The 13742-nt window shown below is 42.5% G+C and overlaps 1 protein-coding gene across 2 annotated transcripts; it reads right to left on the bottom strand.

Moving 5' to 3' along the window:
- Positions 1 to 913: 913 nt before the first annotated feature.
- On the bottom strand, positions 914 to 10145 carry LOC123511397 (hormone receptor 4-like). Of its 2 annotated transcripts, none has more exons than XM_045267240.1 (3): positions 10034 to 10145; positions 7439 to 7583; positions 914 to 2762 (listed from the first exon to the last, which is right to left on the bottom strand). In XM_045267240.1, the coding sequence occupies exon 3, from the start codon at positions 2285 to 2287 to the stop codon at positions 1493 to 1495; it is 795 nt and encodes a 264-aa protein (XP_045123175.1). In that variant the 5' UTR covers positions 2288 to 2762; positions 7439 to 7583; positions 10034 to 10145; the 3' UTR covers positions 914 to 1492. The 2 variants fall into 2 exon arrangements, with proteins under 2 accessions (XP_045123175.1, XP_045123176.1); XM_045267241.1 differs by lacking the exon at positions 10034 to 10145 and adding an exon at positions 8782 to 8827.
- Between the last annotated feature and the right edge of the window lie 3597 nt (positions 10146 to 13742).

The following is a 13742-nucleotide window of genomic DNA, read 5'->3' on the forward strand; positions in this document are numbered from 1 at the left end:
TAGCTGGATCAGTATGAAGGAAGAAGGATAGGAACGAAGGTAAGAACACAGGAAAATGAACAAACATCGACATGAATTAATAAAACCATAAATGTACTGATGAGAGAGAGAGAGAGAGAGAGAGAGAGAGAGAGAGAGAGAGAGAGAGAGAGAGAGAGATGTACCTACAAACGCTATGGGAAGGTGAATGTTTTTTTTTTTTTTATTTATATCATGTCTAGTCTAATTAGACTATAGGAGGATTAAGGATTCTGTGAGGGTGAGGCTGTGAAAAACGGCGGCGTCCCTTGGGTGTATTAAGGAAGGAGAAAGAGGTTGCACTTCATTTGAGCAAAGTCAAGACATGGTAAAGAAAATGAACTACTCAACTTTATATAAACTAGAAAGTGAAACGAGGAGCACTAGACCACAGGAGTGTCAGGACTCCCACGAGCTTGAAGCTGAAGATGACATTGTTTACTTCGAAACATAGATAGGCCATCTCGATCAGCTTTTTAGTATAATCTCTTGTATACTCGTATATGTATATGTAAGGCTATAGTATATCTACAATTAATAATATGTACTTAATGACGTAAGATGTTTTACTACATTCTCTCTCTCTCTCTCTCTCTCTCTCTCTCTCTCTCTCATATATATATATATATATATATATATATATATATATATATATATATATATATATATATATATATATATATATATATATATATATATATATATATATATATATATATATATATATATATATATATATATATATATATATATATATATATATATATATATATATATATATATATATATATATATATATAAAATGTGTGTGTGTGTGTGTGTGTGTGTGTGTGTGTGTTATAGAATGTATGAGAGAGATGTGCTACTGAAATAAAGGATATTATACTCATCTTTATCAGCCATCTTTTTCTTTAGATATATTATCAACACTAGAAATGGAAATATTCCAGTCTGCTTTAAGAAACTGAGGTAATCAAGTTGCCATAATTCATACACAAAATCTGCCATAATTTATAGGCAAATTCCATAATCTTAACACTGCGGTACAATAATTTGGCCCGGCCGGCAGCGCAACACTGCTTCTACTGCAAGCGTCGTCCCAGGTGGTGCTCCGTGACGTTCCTTGGTTACATCCATCTCGTCATTGCTCTGCTGCTGTGGACGCCATGCTGGGCACGCCCCTGCTCAGGCCCTGTTCATCAGGTAGACAGTAGCCATCCACGCACAGTCATGTCATCAGCCACACAGGTATACACTAGTACCTAGTACACTAGTACGTGTTACCTAATCCCTCGTCTGTATAACATGCACTTTGACCACACTTATGCAACCCTACAGCAAACCAACCGCCACCACCAACTCAGGCTTGTACGTGTCTTGCGTCACCGTCACCGTGCATGGCGCTGCCCCAGGGAAGGCGCAGTGATCTCTTCGCCTCCCTGTTGTGAGGGGAAGGCAGCAGTGACGTGTACCTCTACTGCTCACTCCAGTTCCAGAAGACATCGTTGGGACGTGTGGTTCTATCCAGCCATGACACTGGTGAGGCTGTGGGGCGCCCCAGCAAGGGCCGCCCGGCGCCCTGCTCTTGGTGTGGCAGCGCATCCGGCGCTCCACCATGGTTGTGGTCACTGTCAGCTCCGCTCCATATGTTTTGGGGGGAGTTGTGTTCCCGTGGTGATGTGTTCCCCGATGTCTTGTGTGTCGCGGCGGGTGGTGACTGGCTGCCGCGCCCACCAGGCATCGTCCCGCTGCTGCAGGAGCCACCATCCTCTGTGATTTCTGTCTTGAGACTCAGCAGGTGTGTTCTGAGGCTCTCCAGCGTCTCCACTGCTTCCTCAATCTCTTTTTCAGTGTGCACAGGAGAGTGGCCTTGGCTGCACCCTGCACCGCGCCAACCTCCACCACCGTCTGTCGTGCTGCTGGTGGAGGCGGTACACAATCCCTCCACCTCCGCGTCTGCCTCAGCAGCCAGCAATTCCGCCTCAAGGTTTGCCAGACGCGTCCTGAGGCTCTGCAGCGTCCGTGCTTGCTCCGTCTCTTCCTCGTCATGTGTGTCTGTGTATGCCTCACCATGACCAGTTGGGACCGGCGAGACTGACGAGATCAGGGGGGGCGGCGAGACTGGCGGGATCAGCGAGATCACGGGAGGCGGCGGGATACGCGGGACCGGCTGGACCGTGGAGACTGGCTGGACCGTGGGAACCGGCTGAACCAAGGGGACCGGTTGGACCGTGGGAACCGGCTGAACCAGGGGGACTGGCTGGACCATGGGGACCGACTGGACCAGGGAGACCGGCAGGACGCGCTGCTCCAGCTTGACCTCTCGCAGCTGCCTAATGCACCGGGCGCCTTTGGCCTTGACGATGCTGCTCTTTGACTTCGGCGACAAGCTCACCAGGGGAATTGTCTTGAGGAAGCGTTTGTCATGCGGCCCACCGTAACTGCTTCCTAGGGCGTCCGAGCACCTCCCTCCGCCATGCTGCTCCTCGGCCCGCACTTACCCGGCTGCTCCTCACTTCACTTTTGTCAACACGAATCACACACGTGGGTGTTGTCAGTGTGTTGTCAGCTCCTGGTAGTGACTGGTGCGGCTGTTCTACTGAGGGTCAGTCATTCATCCATCACAACTAACACTGCTCTGCGTCCATTCGGCTCACAACGACACTGGTGCTCATTGGTAAGGGCTGCAGCAAAGAGGTCGTGGTTGTGCTGTACTGCCGCCCCGCACGCTACATTCGTCACACCTGCTGGCATAAAGCAATGACTCGACACACTCAACACACTTTGTATGCACAGGCACCGCTTGACCCATGTGTGTACTGATTCTTTGTGATGGTAAGGAAAGCAATGATAGCCACGCTGCTGCTACTACTACTACTACTACTACTACTACTACTACTACTACTACTGGCACAACTACCACTACAACTGCTATCACTGCTACCACTACCATTACCATTACTACTACTATTGTTACTACTACTACTTCTACTACTGCCACAACTACCACTACAACTGTTATCACACTACCACTACCATTACTACTACTACTACTACTATTATGAACCACCACCACAACTACTATTAACCACCACGACTACTACCTTCACGGAAATAATTATCAAACAAACATTACTAAAAGAAGGAGAAAAGTTAGGATTAACAGATGAAGATAAACATTGTAATCCACGTTAAGGTTCACGCAGCGACAGGGCGGCAAAGAGGCAGTGACACGGAGGTAGGAAGGAGGCAAGGAAGCAGGGAGGTAGGGAGACAATGGCAAGGACAGGGAGAAAGGGAGACAGAATGGCAGGGAGGTAAAGGAAACAGAGTGGCAAGGAGGAAATGAGGTAGGGAGGCAGAATGGCTGGGACGTGGAGGTAGGAACAAAGGGAGGGAGGCATGTGGGCAAGCCTCTCAGGGTGGCGGCTTTGCTAACCACTCTGCCCACCCCAAAGCAGCCCTGTGTAGAGCATTCCGCGGCAGCTTCCCGGACTCATGAACATTTCGATTGAGTTATTCCACTAGTCAGCAACCTCGCCCAACACATAACCCCCTAGACTGCCTGACGACCAACGAGTATAGATAACTTTTTTTATACTCGTTGGTGACGACGCTGTGGAGAGAGAGAGAGAGAGAGAGAGAGAGAGAGAGAGAGAGAGAGAGAGAGAGAGAGAGAAGGAAGGGAGGACTGCCAGACGTGGGATAAATATTTAATGTCATGTTGTAAATGTGATTAGAAAAGGGAACTCAATATTTTTCTTCCACTCTGAAGGAAAAGCAAATGAGATGAGAGACAACTTCATACTTAGTCCTCCTCCTCCTCCTACTACTACTACTACAACTACTACTTCTTCGACTACTACTACTACTACTACTACTACTAATAATAATAATAATAACAATGTTGTTGGTGGTGCTGTTTAATTAGCATATCCCTTCTCTGGACACCGATAAGAGTTAATTAATGGTCTTTCATATCTGGCGCCAAATTCTCACAACACAATGAAGGGAACACTCAGCTGCCCCACACCATCTCGTTATATAAGCCTACACCTCACACCACAACACAAGCTTAGCTCCTACACACCACAACACGATACAACACAACGTTCAGCTTCACCACGCCACATTGTATTAGACTACACACTGGAATTACAAGAATAACACTGCACCAGAACAAAGCACCACAACACCACCACAGCCGCGAGTGTTGTGACTGACGGAAGGGCTCACCACACACACACACACACACAGAACAAGTCACCACACGCAGCTCACCACGGCCTTGACATTCCGAGGGGCTGCAGTGTTCCTTCCTTCTCCATACACACCCCTAGACATTCGTAATGGCGCGTCCGCGAGAACGAGCCAGGAGGGGTGAATTTGTGTTGCCGCACTAAAAGCATTTCAGGCGAGTTACCATGGCAACAGGCTTCCACCCGCGTCAGTTGACGCTTGTCACTCTAAGGACACTCATTAGCAGATTTTTCACCTTACACCATGGCCGGGCTTACGTCCCAAAATTTGTTACTTGAGAACAGTGTCATGAAATCTTTAGTTTTATTAAGATTTAAGAATGTGTGGATGCACAAATTAAATAAAGACAGCAATTAGGTGAATACCACCATCTCACGTCTCCATTGTCTTTCTTCCAGTTAACTTCCAAATTCTTCTCATACTTTGCCGTATGCGCCCCTGGGTAACGAAGTCTATCCCTTCTTTCCCTTTTAATGCAACCATACCCAAAGCAAAACTTAAATATTTAGAAGAGAATATTCAATTACCGTTTGTCTAGCGCGGGAAGATGTGTCGAGTGTGCTTTTGGATTTCAAAACAATTGGACTTATGAATTTGAGATGCTGAAACATATGTTGACACCGCAGTGGCTCTCATCAAAGCCTCTTGTTTGTCTTACATAACATGATACAGGAGGAGGAAGGAGTTCAATTACCGAGTAACAGCTTTGGCGATGAAATTGATTGAGAACATTGAGCCACCACATGGGAAAAAAGTAATTAAAAAATCGCCAAGACCGTGAGAGAGGAATTCACTCAATATTTTTGTTCAGTTGTCAAGCAGTGATCGGGTAAAACCATGTGATTTGAGAGAGAGAGAGAGAGAGAGAGAGAGAGAGAGAGAGAGAGAGAGAGAGAGAGAGAGAGAGAGAGAGAGAGAGAGAGAGAGAGAGAGAGAGAATCATATATGGAAATGAACTTACCAAAAATTCCAATCTTTTCACTTATCTTTTTCCTGTGTGGTGCTACAAATGGACTATCACTGTTTGTTAACGGATGCGTCCCAGATATAGGATGTGAGGAACGCTTTAATTAACTGTTTAATATCCATGTCTACTGTCTGCATCAGTTTCAACTTTCCTGTCTGTGGCTTGGATATGACCACGGAATATACAGAGAGGAAGTTTTGGTGTGAGTTAAAGTTTGGAGGACAGCGACGGTGCTGTCATCTGTTGGAAGCGAGTAATTTCATAGAAAACGTTATTAGGAGTAACTTAAAATTTCTCCTATGCTTTCTCCCCTCCCTTATTTTTCCTTGCATTCTCTTGCGGTTATGAACTTATAAGGCAAATAAAACATGTTCATATATATATATATATATATATATATATATATATATATATATATATATATATATATATATATATATATATATATATATATATATATATATATATATATATATATATATATTGCGTTTTCTGCCCTCCTCCGCCTGGGCCACACAATACTCCTCACTTGCATCGCCTACGTCTGTCTTGTAACCACTTCTGCCCTTGGTGTAGGACTACCCTGAGACCATGGAACATTTCCTACTTCAATGCCCACGCCTCCTCTCTCAACATCCTGCATTACGCTCCCGGCTCTCCGCCCTGGCCATCACAACACTCGACCTGCCCACCCTCTTGGCGGCCTCAGGCGTCCACCTTTCCTATAAATTATAGCAACCTGATCTACGACCCGCGCGCCATCTGTTGGAAGCGAAGTTCCCTAATCAATTCCTCCAGCCTGCCCATTGAACCCGTATATCCTCCCTAGAATCCTTGGATATGACCGACTGAGGCGGGGAGTTGCTATAGTAACCCTACCCCCATCCCTACCCTGCGCCACCCTCACTTCAGCTGATTTACCGGGCACGCGGCAGTGAGTTCGTCATCATTTATGATTGAAAAGTTTATCACCAAAGCCCTGTATAGATGCTGCTCATGGAACTAGATGATGAGCGTATCAAATAAATAAGTGATAAGAAAGAAAACTGACATGATATGGTAAAATATGACAACTACTTAGTAAAATAATCATGTGAGAGATATAACAAAGGCAACAATTGTGTTGCCATAAAGGGAGCAAAGACAAACATCGGCGCGTCATCCCTCATACACCATGCACTGCCTATGAAAAAGCGCATTCGAGAATAGAGGTGAAAATGTTGTTGCAAAATCTCGTGGTTCGTTTACGTGGAAAATTTTCAAAAATTTGTTTACACCATCGTGTTAAGGAGACTTTTCTTTAAAAGATGAAAGATTTTATTTTTAGCATTCATATCATAACCGCTGAATACAGCGGGTATAAGTAAAATGTGTTCTAAACATTTCAAAGCGGTGTTTTAACTTCAACTCGTCATAATCTCTTTATCTTTGTTCCTAACTAAATTCTGCGAACATATCTGAGTTGTGCAATTAGTTCTGACTCTAACGGTATCAACCAAAATGTCATATCTAGTTTCTGAGGTGAGATACAACAGATAATATAGAAACACCTCGGCGACGTCGCTCATTCCGACCCGACGAACTCGTGCGAGGACAGTAAACTGTTGACTTCTCGCTTTCTCGTTTTTCAACCCGCGGGGCAGCCATCCTCTGGCCGCTACCAGTGCAGCTATCTCCATTGCTTGCCATGTAGTATATAGTTTCTCGCTCTCTTTCTCTCGCCCGCTTTCTCGCTCCCAGTGCGGACGCGTCCTAAGAATATCATCGTTGGACTGATTCGTAAACTTATGTGTTCTTATGTTAGTCTTTCAATAAGTCTGCATTGCATTCATTATAGTACACAAAGTCAGTATTTATTTACTCACTCACGGATATATTTTCCAAGGCTATAGAAATAATAAGCCGGGTTTTTAAGTGTTTACGTAACGATAACGTAAACATTAATCAATTACCAGAACTATACAAACATCCTTAAAAACCACTGGCCGTAATTTCAATTGTACAGAGCTTTTCAAAGTAATCGAGGTAGGGAAGAACGGCCAGTTGTTGTTTTTCTCCCGTGGTGAACCATTTAACGGCAGTCTTAAATTCTGCGCCACTAACCAATCTTGAAAACCACTGCATCCAATACACACTCACTTATCACTCGTCCACACCACAACACAGCTCCGCTCACCTCACGCCTCGCCATACCTGTTCAGACAAACAGCAGCAGGACCTCTGTCAGTCCGGGGTGCTGGTAGGGGCAGTACTGGTGTTAGCCTGTTAAGGAACTTAGCCCTTAGGGTCCTCTCACGGTCCCACCCTCCCTTGGGACAACTCAGCTCCTCGGGGTAGCCTGGTTTCAAAATTTCAAAGTTTATTAGTAAAGATGGGTTACACAAGAGGGGGGGGAGTGTACCGAAACTGGTACAACAGAAGAAAAAGTGAGGAAATATAGAAATATAGTAGGAGATGAAAGTTGCCGGGCGGTCCGGCCTGCTACTGTAAAGGAGTGAAATATCACAGGGCAGTATGTGCTGGCTGGGTTAAGGGTGGAAACCGAAGTTCCCGGGGAAAAACCACCCACACTGCTGTGAGATAGATATGGAGTTAGCTGGAGGGTTACATGGTACTTATAAATATGTTATTCTAACATCTACTAGAAGGTAACAGTAGTATTTACAGATGTCAAAAATATAAAAACTTCTTACAACACATTTAAAAAAATTACAGCAAAAAATTTCTGTATTTTTTAAAATGTGTTGCCCGTGCCCGTGTGTGTGTGTGTGTGTGTGTATGTGTGTGTCAGGTTTGGTTGTCGTCTGAGCAGTGTTGCCAACCTAACTCATCCAAAATTCCTGCATCACCACCCAAAAATTCCCCAGAATTCCCCATTTGCTACATTTCCTATTTTGTATAGAAAAAAAAGCAAAATTACAATATAGTGTATTATACACAGCTACAAGAAAATAGTATATGTTATATCACTCTTTAAGTAATGCAAAAAAAAAAAAAAAAAACTTTCTCAAATATGACAGTATTGGACCGATTGACAAGAGAAAAGATAAGAATGGATAACTATTCAAAAATAATAAATTATTTACAAGAAAAAATTCCATAAACTGCTACCAAATTATTATTCTGGGTACCTTCCCTGTGGATATTATCACTTTCAGTCTAGGTGAAACGTTATCATTCAGTTACTTAATAGAAAAGATGTAACCTATATTATTACTTGAAAAGAATGATGAAATCATGTAATGATGAAATGATGATTTCAAAGTGATTGGCAACATAGATATGTTTACGTGAGGATGTTCCGTACATTTAAAATCCAAGCTGTACGATAAGACAACATGCCATTAAAATGTAAAACAAACACCACGCCATTCCTTACGGGAGCACTTCCATTTAATCTTTGTCATATCATCACATACAGGCATATCTTGGTATCGAATACCTTACCATCGCACTCCTGGGATATTCATGAGCACTATAAGCCATAAATTAGTGGCAAAATATTACATCAGACATGCACAAACAAGAAAACGAACCTGGTCATGACAGCGCGCGGCGTGGAGCATCAATGGCGGGTGTCAGCTGTGCCTGTGCACCTCCGTTTTTCTTTCTCGGCTGATTAGTCACCTAACTTCGCTATTTTCATAAATACGCTCACAGGAGCGTTTGTATGTTACGTCCTCATGTACGATCTCTCCCTAACTCACCCTATTTTATATTTTGTTGCTATATTTTATATTTTATATATTTTATTTTTGTTGATAAATTGCATCTAAAACATGAAATATTTACAAGCCCTGAAAATCCCCAAATTAAGCCAGTTTCCTTATTTCCCCATTCAAGTCCCAAAATCCCCAAATCTAGGGAAAATTCCCCATGGTTGGCAACACTGTCTGAGCACGAGAGGCACGTGATTTATATTAGGGCAAGAAGTGGAGGTATGAAAAGTTGTAATCTAAGCTTATTCTAATTATGGGTTTCTTAATTTTTTTTTCTCGCCGCTACACAGAACAATGACAGAATATTACAGAACATGAAAATTTCCGCCACGGCTGGACGAGCTGCTGGCGTGTGGTGGAAATGCGTGTGGGTGCCTGGGCCCTGGGCGCGGGATGGGGTAAGCGGCGAGGGAGAGGAGTCAGGTTACTGATGCCATGTCCGCATATCCCTCCCTAAGCCTAGCGCCCTACTTGCCCTACACGTTGCCAGGGTACTCCGTCTATGTGTACTGTAACTGTACTAGCGTGATAATGGCCCAGGGCAGGATTAGTGGACTGATACTATTTTGACTACTGATTCGTCTTCAATACGTGGAACAAGCCAGAATATGTAAGCCTCATTCGGCCAGACACTCTCTTGTCGCTGCCTCGCACAAGTACAACACTCATTATGAAACTGTTTTCCTTTGAGAACTTCCCTGTCCATAGCTGAGCCCCGCCAGTCACAATACTGACTCACCACTGCTGTCTGTCAGTCTGCCTGTCTGTCTGTTGACTTTATTGCTCCAAGATAGATCTGAATACATCCATTTCTCTATTAATGAATACACTACTTAACCACGACAATTGGCAACACTGGTGACTGCTCTCCGCTGTTAATTGTGAGGTCAAGGTCATACAGGGAGTGACCACTGGGCACTGACCGAGGCCGAACACCAAAGTCGGGCCAAGACCGAGGTCAGAGGTCACTTCTATTTTGTTCCTCTGGCGTGAGTGTTCAGACGAGTATTTGGGGCGTTTAGGGATATGAGAGAGAGAGAGAGAGAGAGAGAGAGAGAGATTTTCTTACCTTGTTCCGTTTATATACAGTATGGATAGAGACTCAACGTCTGTGATGAGTGATTATCATGAGTCTACGATCCCCGCCCCTGGCTGTGGCTGCTGAGCCAACACGTTACATCATGACGCTCTCAGCAACTGATAACTCAGCTTGTGTTGCTGCCACGTCTGACTAAACACATTCCTGCATCTCGCCACCGTTGTTGTTGTTGGTGTTGTTATTATTATTGTTGTTGTTGTTAGGGCTGCGAATATCTCACACCTGTGAACTCAAAATCAAACACTCAAAAATGGTATACGAGTAAACAGTGAAGTTTGTTGGAGTAGAGTTGGCAGTTTAAATAAAAACTAAAATGATGGATAAAATAAGACCAGTATATTGAAAGGTGAAACACGATTATTTTATTATCTAGTTATGTATTTTATTGATTGATTTAATTTTTAGATTTTCCAGTTAAAATCCTTATAATGCTGTAAATCCGCCTATGCTCTCTCCTGCTGCTCCTTCCCTCACTCTCCTCCTCTTGCTCCTTTTCATGGTGTGTGCTTATCTTGTTGCTGTTGTTGTTGCCCAATTGTCTAACGGTATTATGCAGAAAGATTTAATGTGTATGAGAGTCGACAGCCTTGACTTAAATCTTTTTTTTTTTCCAATGCGATTAATGATGCAAACAATAATAATAATAATAATAATAATGAGAGAGAGAGAGAGAGAGAGAGAGAGAGAGAGAGAGAGAATGTACTGGTGCAGTGATAAGAAAGAGATTAATAAGTAGAATAACTCGTACTGTATTCCAGGATATTATATGGAATAAAATAAAAACCCAACAAGGAAAGTTCTTATTTTTATTGATTTATAAATTATGCATAGTAATAATAATATGTAATAAAATATCACAAACCACCACAACACACACACACACACTGAAACATATGTATGGTGTTTGCAATTCACATACACGTAACATTACAAGAAATAAAACCAATATATTTATATACTGAAGAATACAATATGCAAACAAGCCTACACAACAAGCTGAGGGTGAAACAGCTGATAAACATTTAGGGAAGGAAAAATATAAGCAAGATGAACTTGAAATTCAATAGTGTTTGATTAAATAAACACACACACACACACACACACACACACACACTCTCTCTCTCTCTCTCTCTCTCAAGGGATATAGATTTTTTTCGTTTCTCAAGTGGCTTTCATTTTCCCATTTATGATTCAGAATATTGAAACATCACTTGAAACATAAAAACATCCTAGAAAACTCAAAACAACTCTCACCAAAGCCAGTTAAAGGTGTAGAATTCTTGTTAAGCCACCACAGGAATCATGAAAACAGCCTTAAACACCCAAACACTTTCCACCAGAGCCTGTTGGAGCATGATGGCAATAGGACACACTGAGATGTTTGAGACTGTGGCCTGTGGTGTGTTGACTAGGGAACAGATGAATGATTGGCATTGGGTGGTGCAAAGTATGTACATGTGAATGATTGACAGTATTCTCTCTCTCTCTCTCTTTCTCCACAACTATTTTCAAAGGCCACAGAGATAATTAGCCTGGTTTTCATGAGTGTTTCTTCTGTCTATAATGTAGAATCTTTTTCATGCCACTAAAATCACAGAAATACCATTAAAAACCCATATCAGTTCACCAAGAGCCTTTTGAAAGTAGTGGAGGTACACATGTGGTCCTTTTTTTTTTCTCACTGTCATAAAGAGATGCCTCACAAAGCAGTACAGTATCTCACACTCAAAGTAAAACAAAAGGAAAGCATAGATTTATAAAGTTATTCACCCCAGCCCCCAGCACCTCCTTAATTGTGGACACACACACACACACACACACACACACACACACACACACACACACACACACACACGGATTAAGCAGTGGGAAAGTTACAAAAGAGCAAGAAATGAATATGTGTTGATTAGAAGAGAAGAAAGAAAGAAACAAGAAAAGGATATAATTGATAAATGTAAAGACCAACCAAGGCTTTTTTACAGACATGTGAACAACAACATCAAAAATAGAGAAAGTATTGAAAGTTTAGAAGTAAATGGAGTATACAGTGAAGATCCCAGGAAATGGCAGAGGCTATGAATGGATGCTTTCGGAAGGTATTCACAAAGGAGACTGCTTTTGACAAACCACTGGTAATGGAACAGAAAGGGATTATGAAGGAGTTTCAAGTAACTGTGGAGGAGATCAAGAACATGATGGGGAGTTTAGAAGTGAGAAAAGCTGTGGGACCTGATGGGGTATCAGGATGGATTTTAAGAGAATGCAGGAGCAATTGGCAGAAAAAGTTTGTGAAGTAATTGATGCCTCATTAAGGGAAGGTGTAGTGCCCCAAGACTGGAAAAGAGCTAACATTGTCCCAATCTATAAATCAGGTAACAAGAGAGACCCATTGAACTATAGACCAGTGTCACTTACAAGTGTGGTAGCTAAGATGTGTGAGAGGGTGGTGAAGACTAGATGGACAGACTTCTTGGAGAAAAATGACATACTTTGTGAGTGTCAATTTGGTTTTAGGAAAGGGCGTTCATGCACGACAAACCTGATATGTTACTATTCGAGGGTGATAGATGTAATACAGGAAAGAGATGGTTGGGCTGATGGAATATATCTGGATTTAAAAAAGGCCTTTGATAAGGTACCACACCAGAGACTGATCTGGAAACTTGAAATGGTAGGAGGAGTGCATGGCAGTTTACTAAAATGGATGGAAGACTTTTGGTAGGAAGAGAAATGAGAACAATAATTAAGGACAGACCATCAGAATGGGGATTGGTGGAGAGTGGAGTTCCACAGGGATCAGTGTTGGCACCAGTAATGTTCGCAGTCTACATAAATGACATGGTGGATGGGGTGTCCAGTTATGTGAGCCTATTTGCAGGCGATGCAAAATTGTTAAGAAAAGTGAGATGTGACAAAGATTGCGAACTACTCCAGGAAGACTTGGACAGAATATGGAAATGGAGCTGTACATGGCAAATGGAGTTCAACACGACAAAATGCAAGAAAATAGAGTTTGGCAAGAGTGAAAGAAGAATCAGGAGTATGTACAAGATAGGAAATGAAGACATAAAACCAGTCATGAAGAAAAAGACCTTGGGGTGACAATTACCAATGACCTATCGCCAGAGAGACATATAAACAAAATAATTGGAGAAGTATTGAACTTATTGAGGAACATAAGAGTGGCGTTCGTATATCTAGATGAAGAAATGATGAAGAAAATAATTACTGCAATGATAAGACCGAGGCTTGAATATGCAACAATACAGTGGGCTCGAACTTAAAGAAACACATAAGGAAACTAGAGAAAGTACAGAGGGCTGCAACGAAAATGGTGCCTGACTTAAGAGATTTGACTTATGAAGACAGACTGAAAAGAATGCAACTTCCAACCCTGGAAAACAGAAGAAAGGGAGACCTGATAGCAATATACAGAGTGATGATTGGCATGGAAAAATGGATAGGGAAGATCTGTGTATGTGGAATGGAAGAATGTCGAGAGGGCATGGGAAAAAACTAAAATGGCCACTTATAGGAGAGATGTGAAAAATATAGCTTCCCTCATAGAAGGGTGGAAGCATGGAATAGTTTAGACGTGGAAGTGGTCAACGCAAGGAATATTCATGATTTTAAGAAAAAGCTGGACATTAATAGATATGGAGACGGGACAACACGAGCA

Source organism: Portunus trituberculatus, chromosome 31, assembly GCF_017591435.1.
Source record: "Portunus trituberculatus isolate SZX2019 chromosome 31, ASM1759143v1, whole genome shotgun sequence".
Taxonomy (NCBI): domain Eukaryota; kingdom Metazoa; phylum Arthropoda; class Malacostraca; order Decapoda; family Portunidae; genus Portunus; species Portunus trituberculatus.

Excerpts from the sequence above, each read along its gene's own strand:
- LOC123511397 (XM_045267240.1), bottom strand. The coding sequence starts at position 2,287 with ATGGTCCAGCCAGTCCCCCTGGTTCAGCCGGTTCCCACGGTCCAACCG.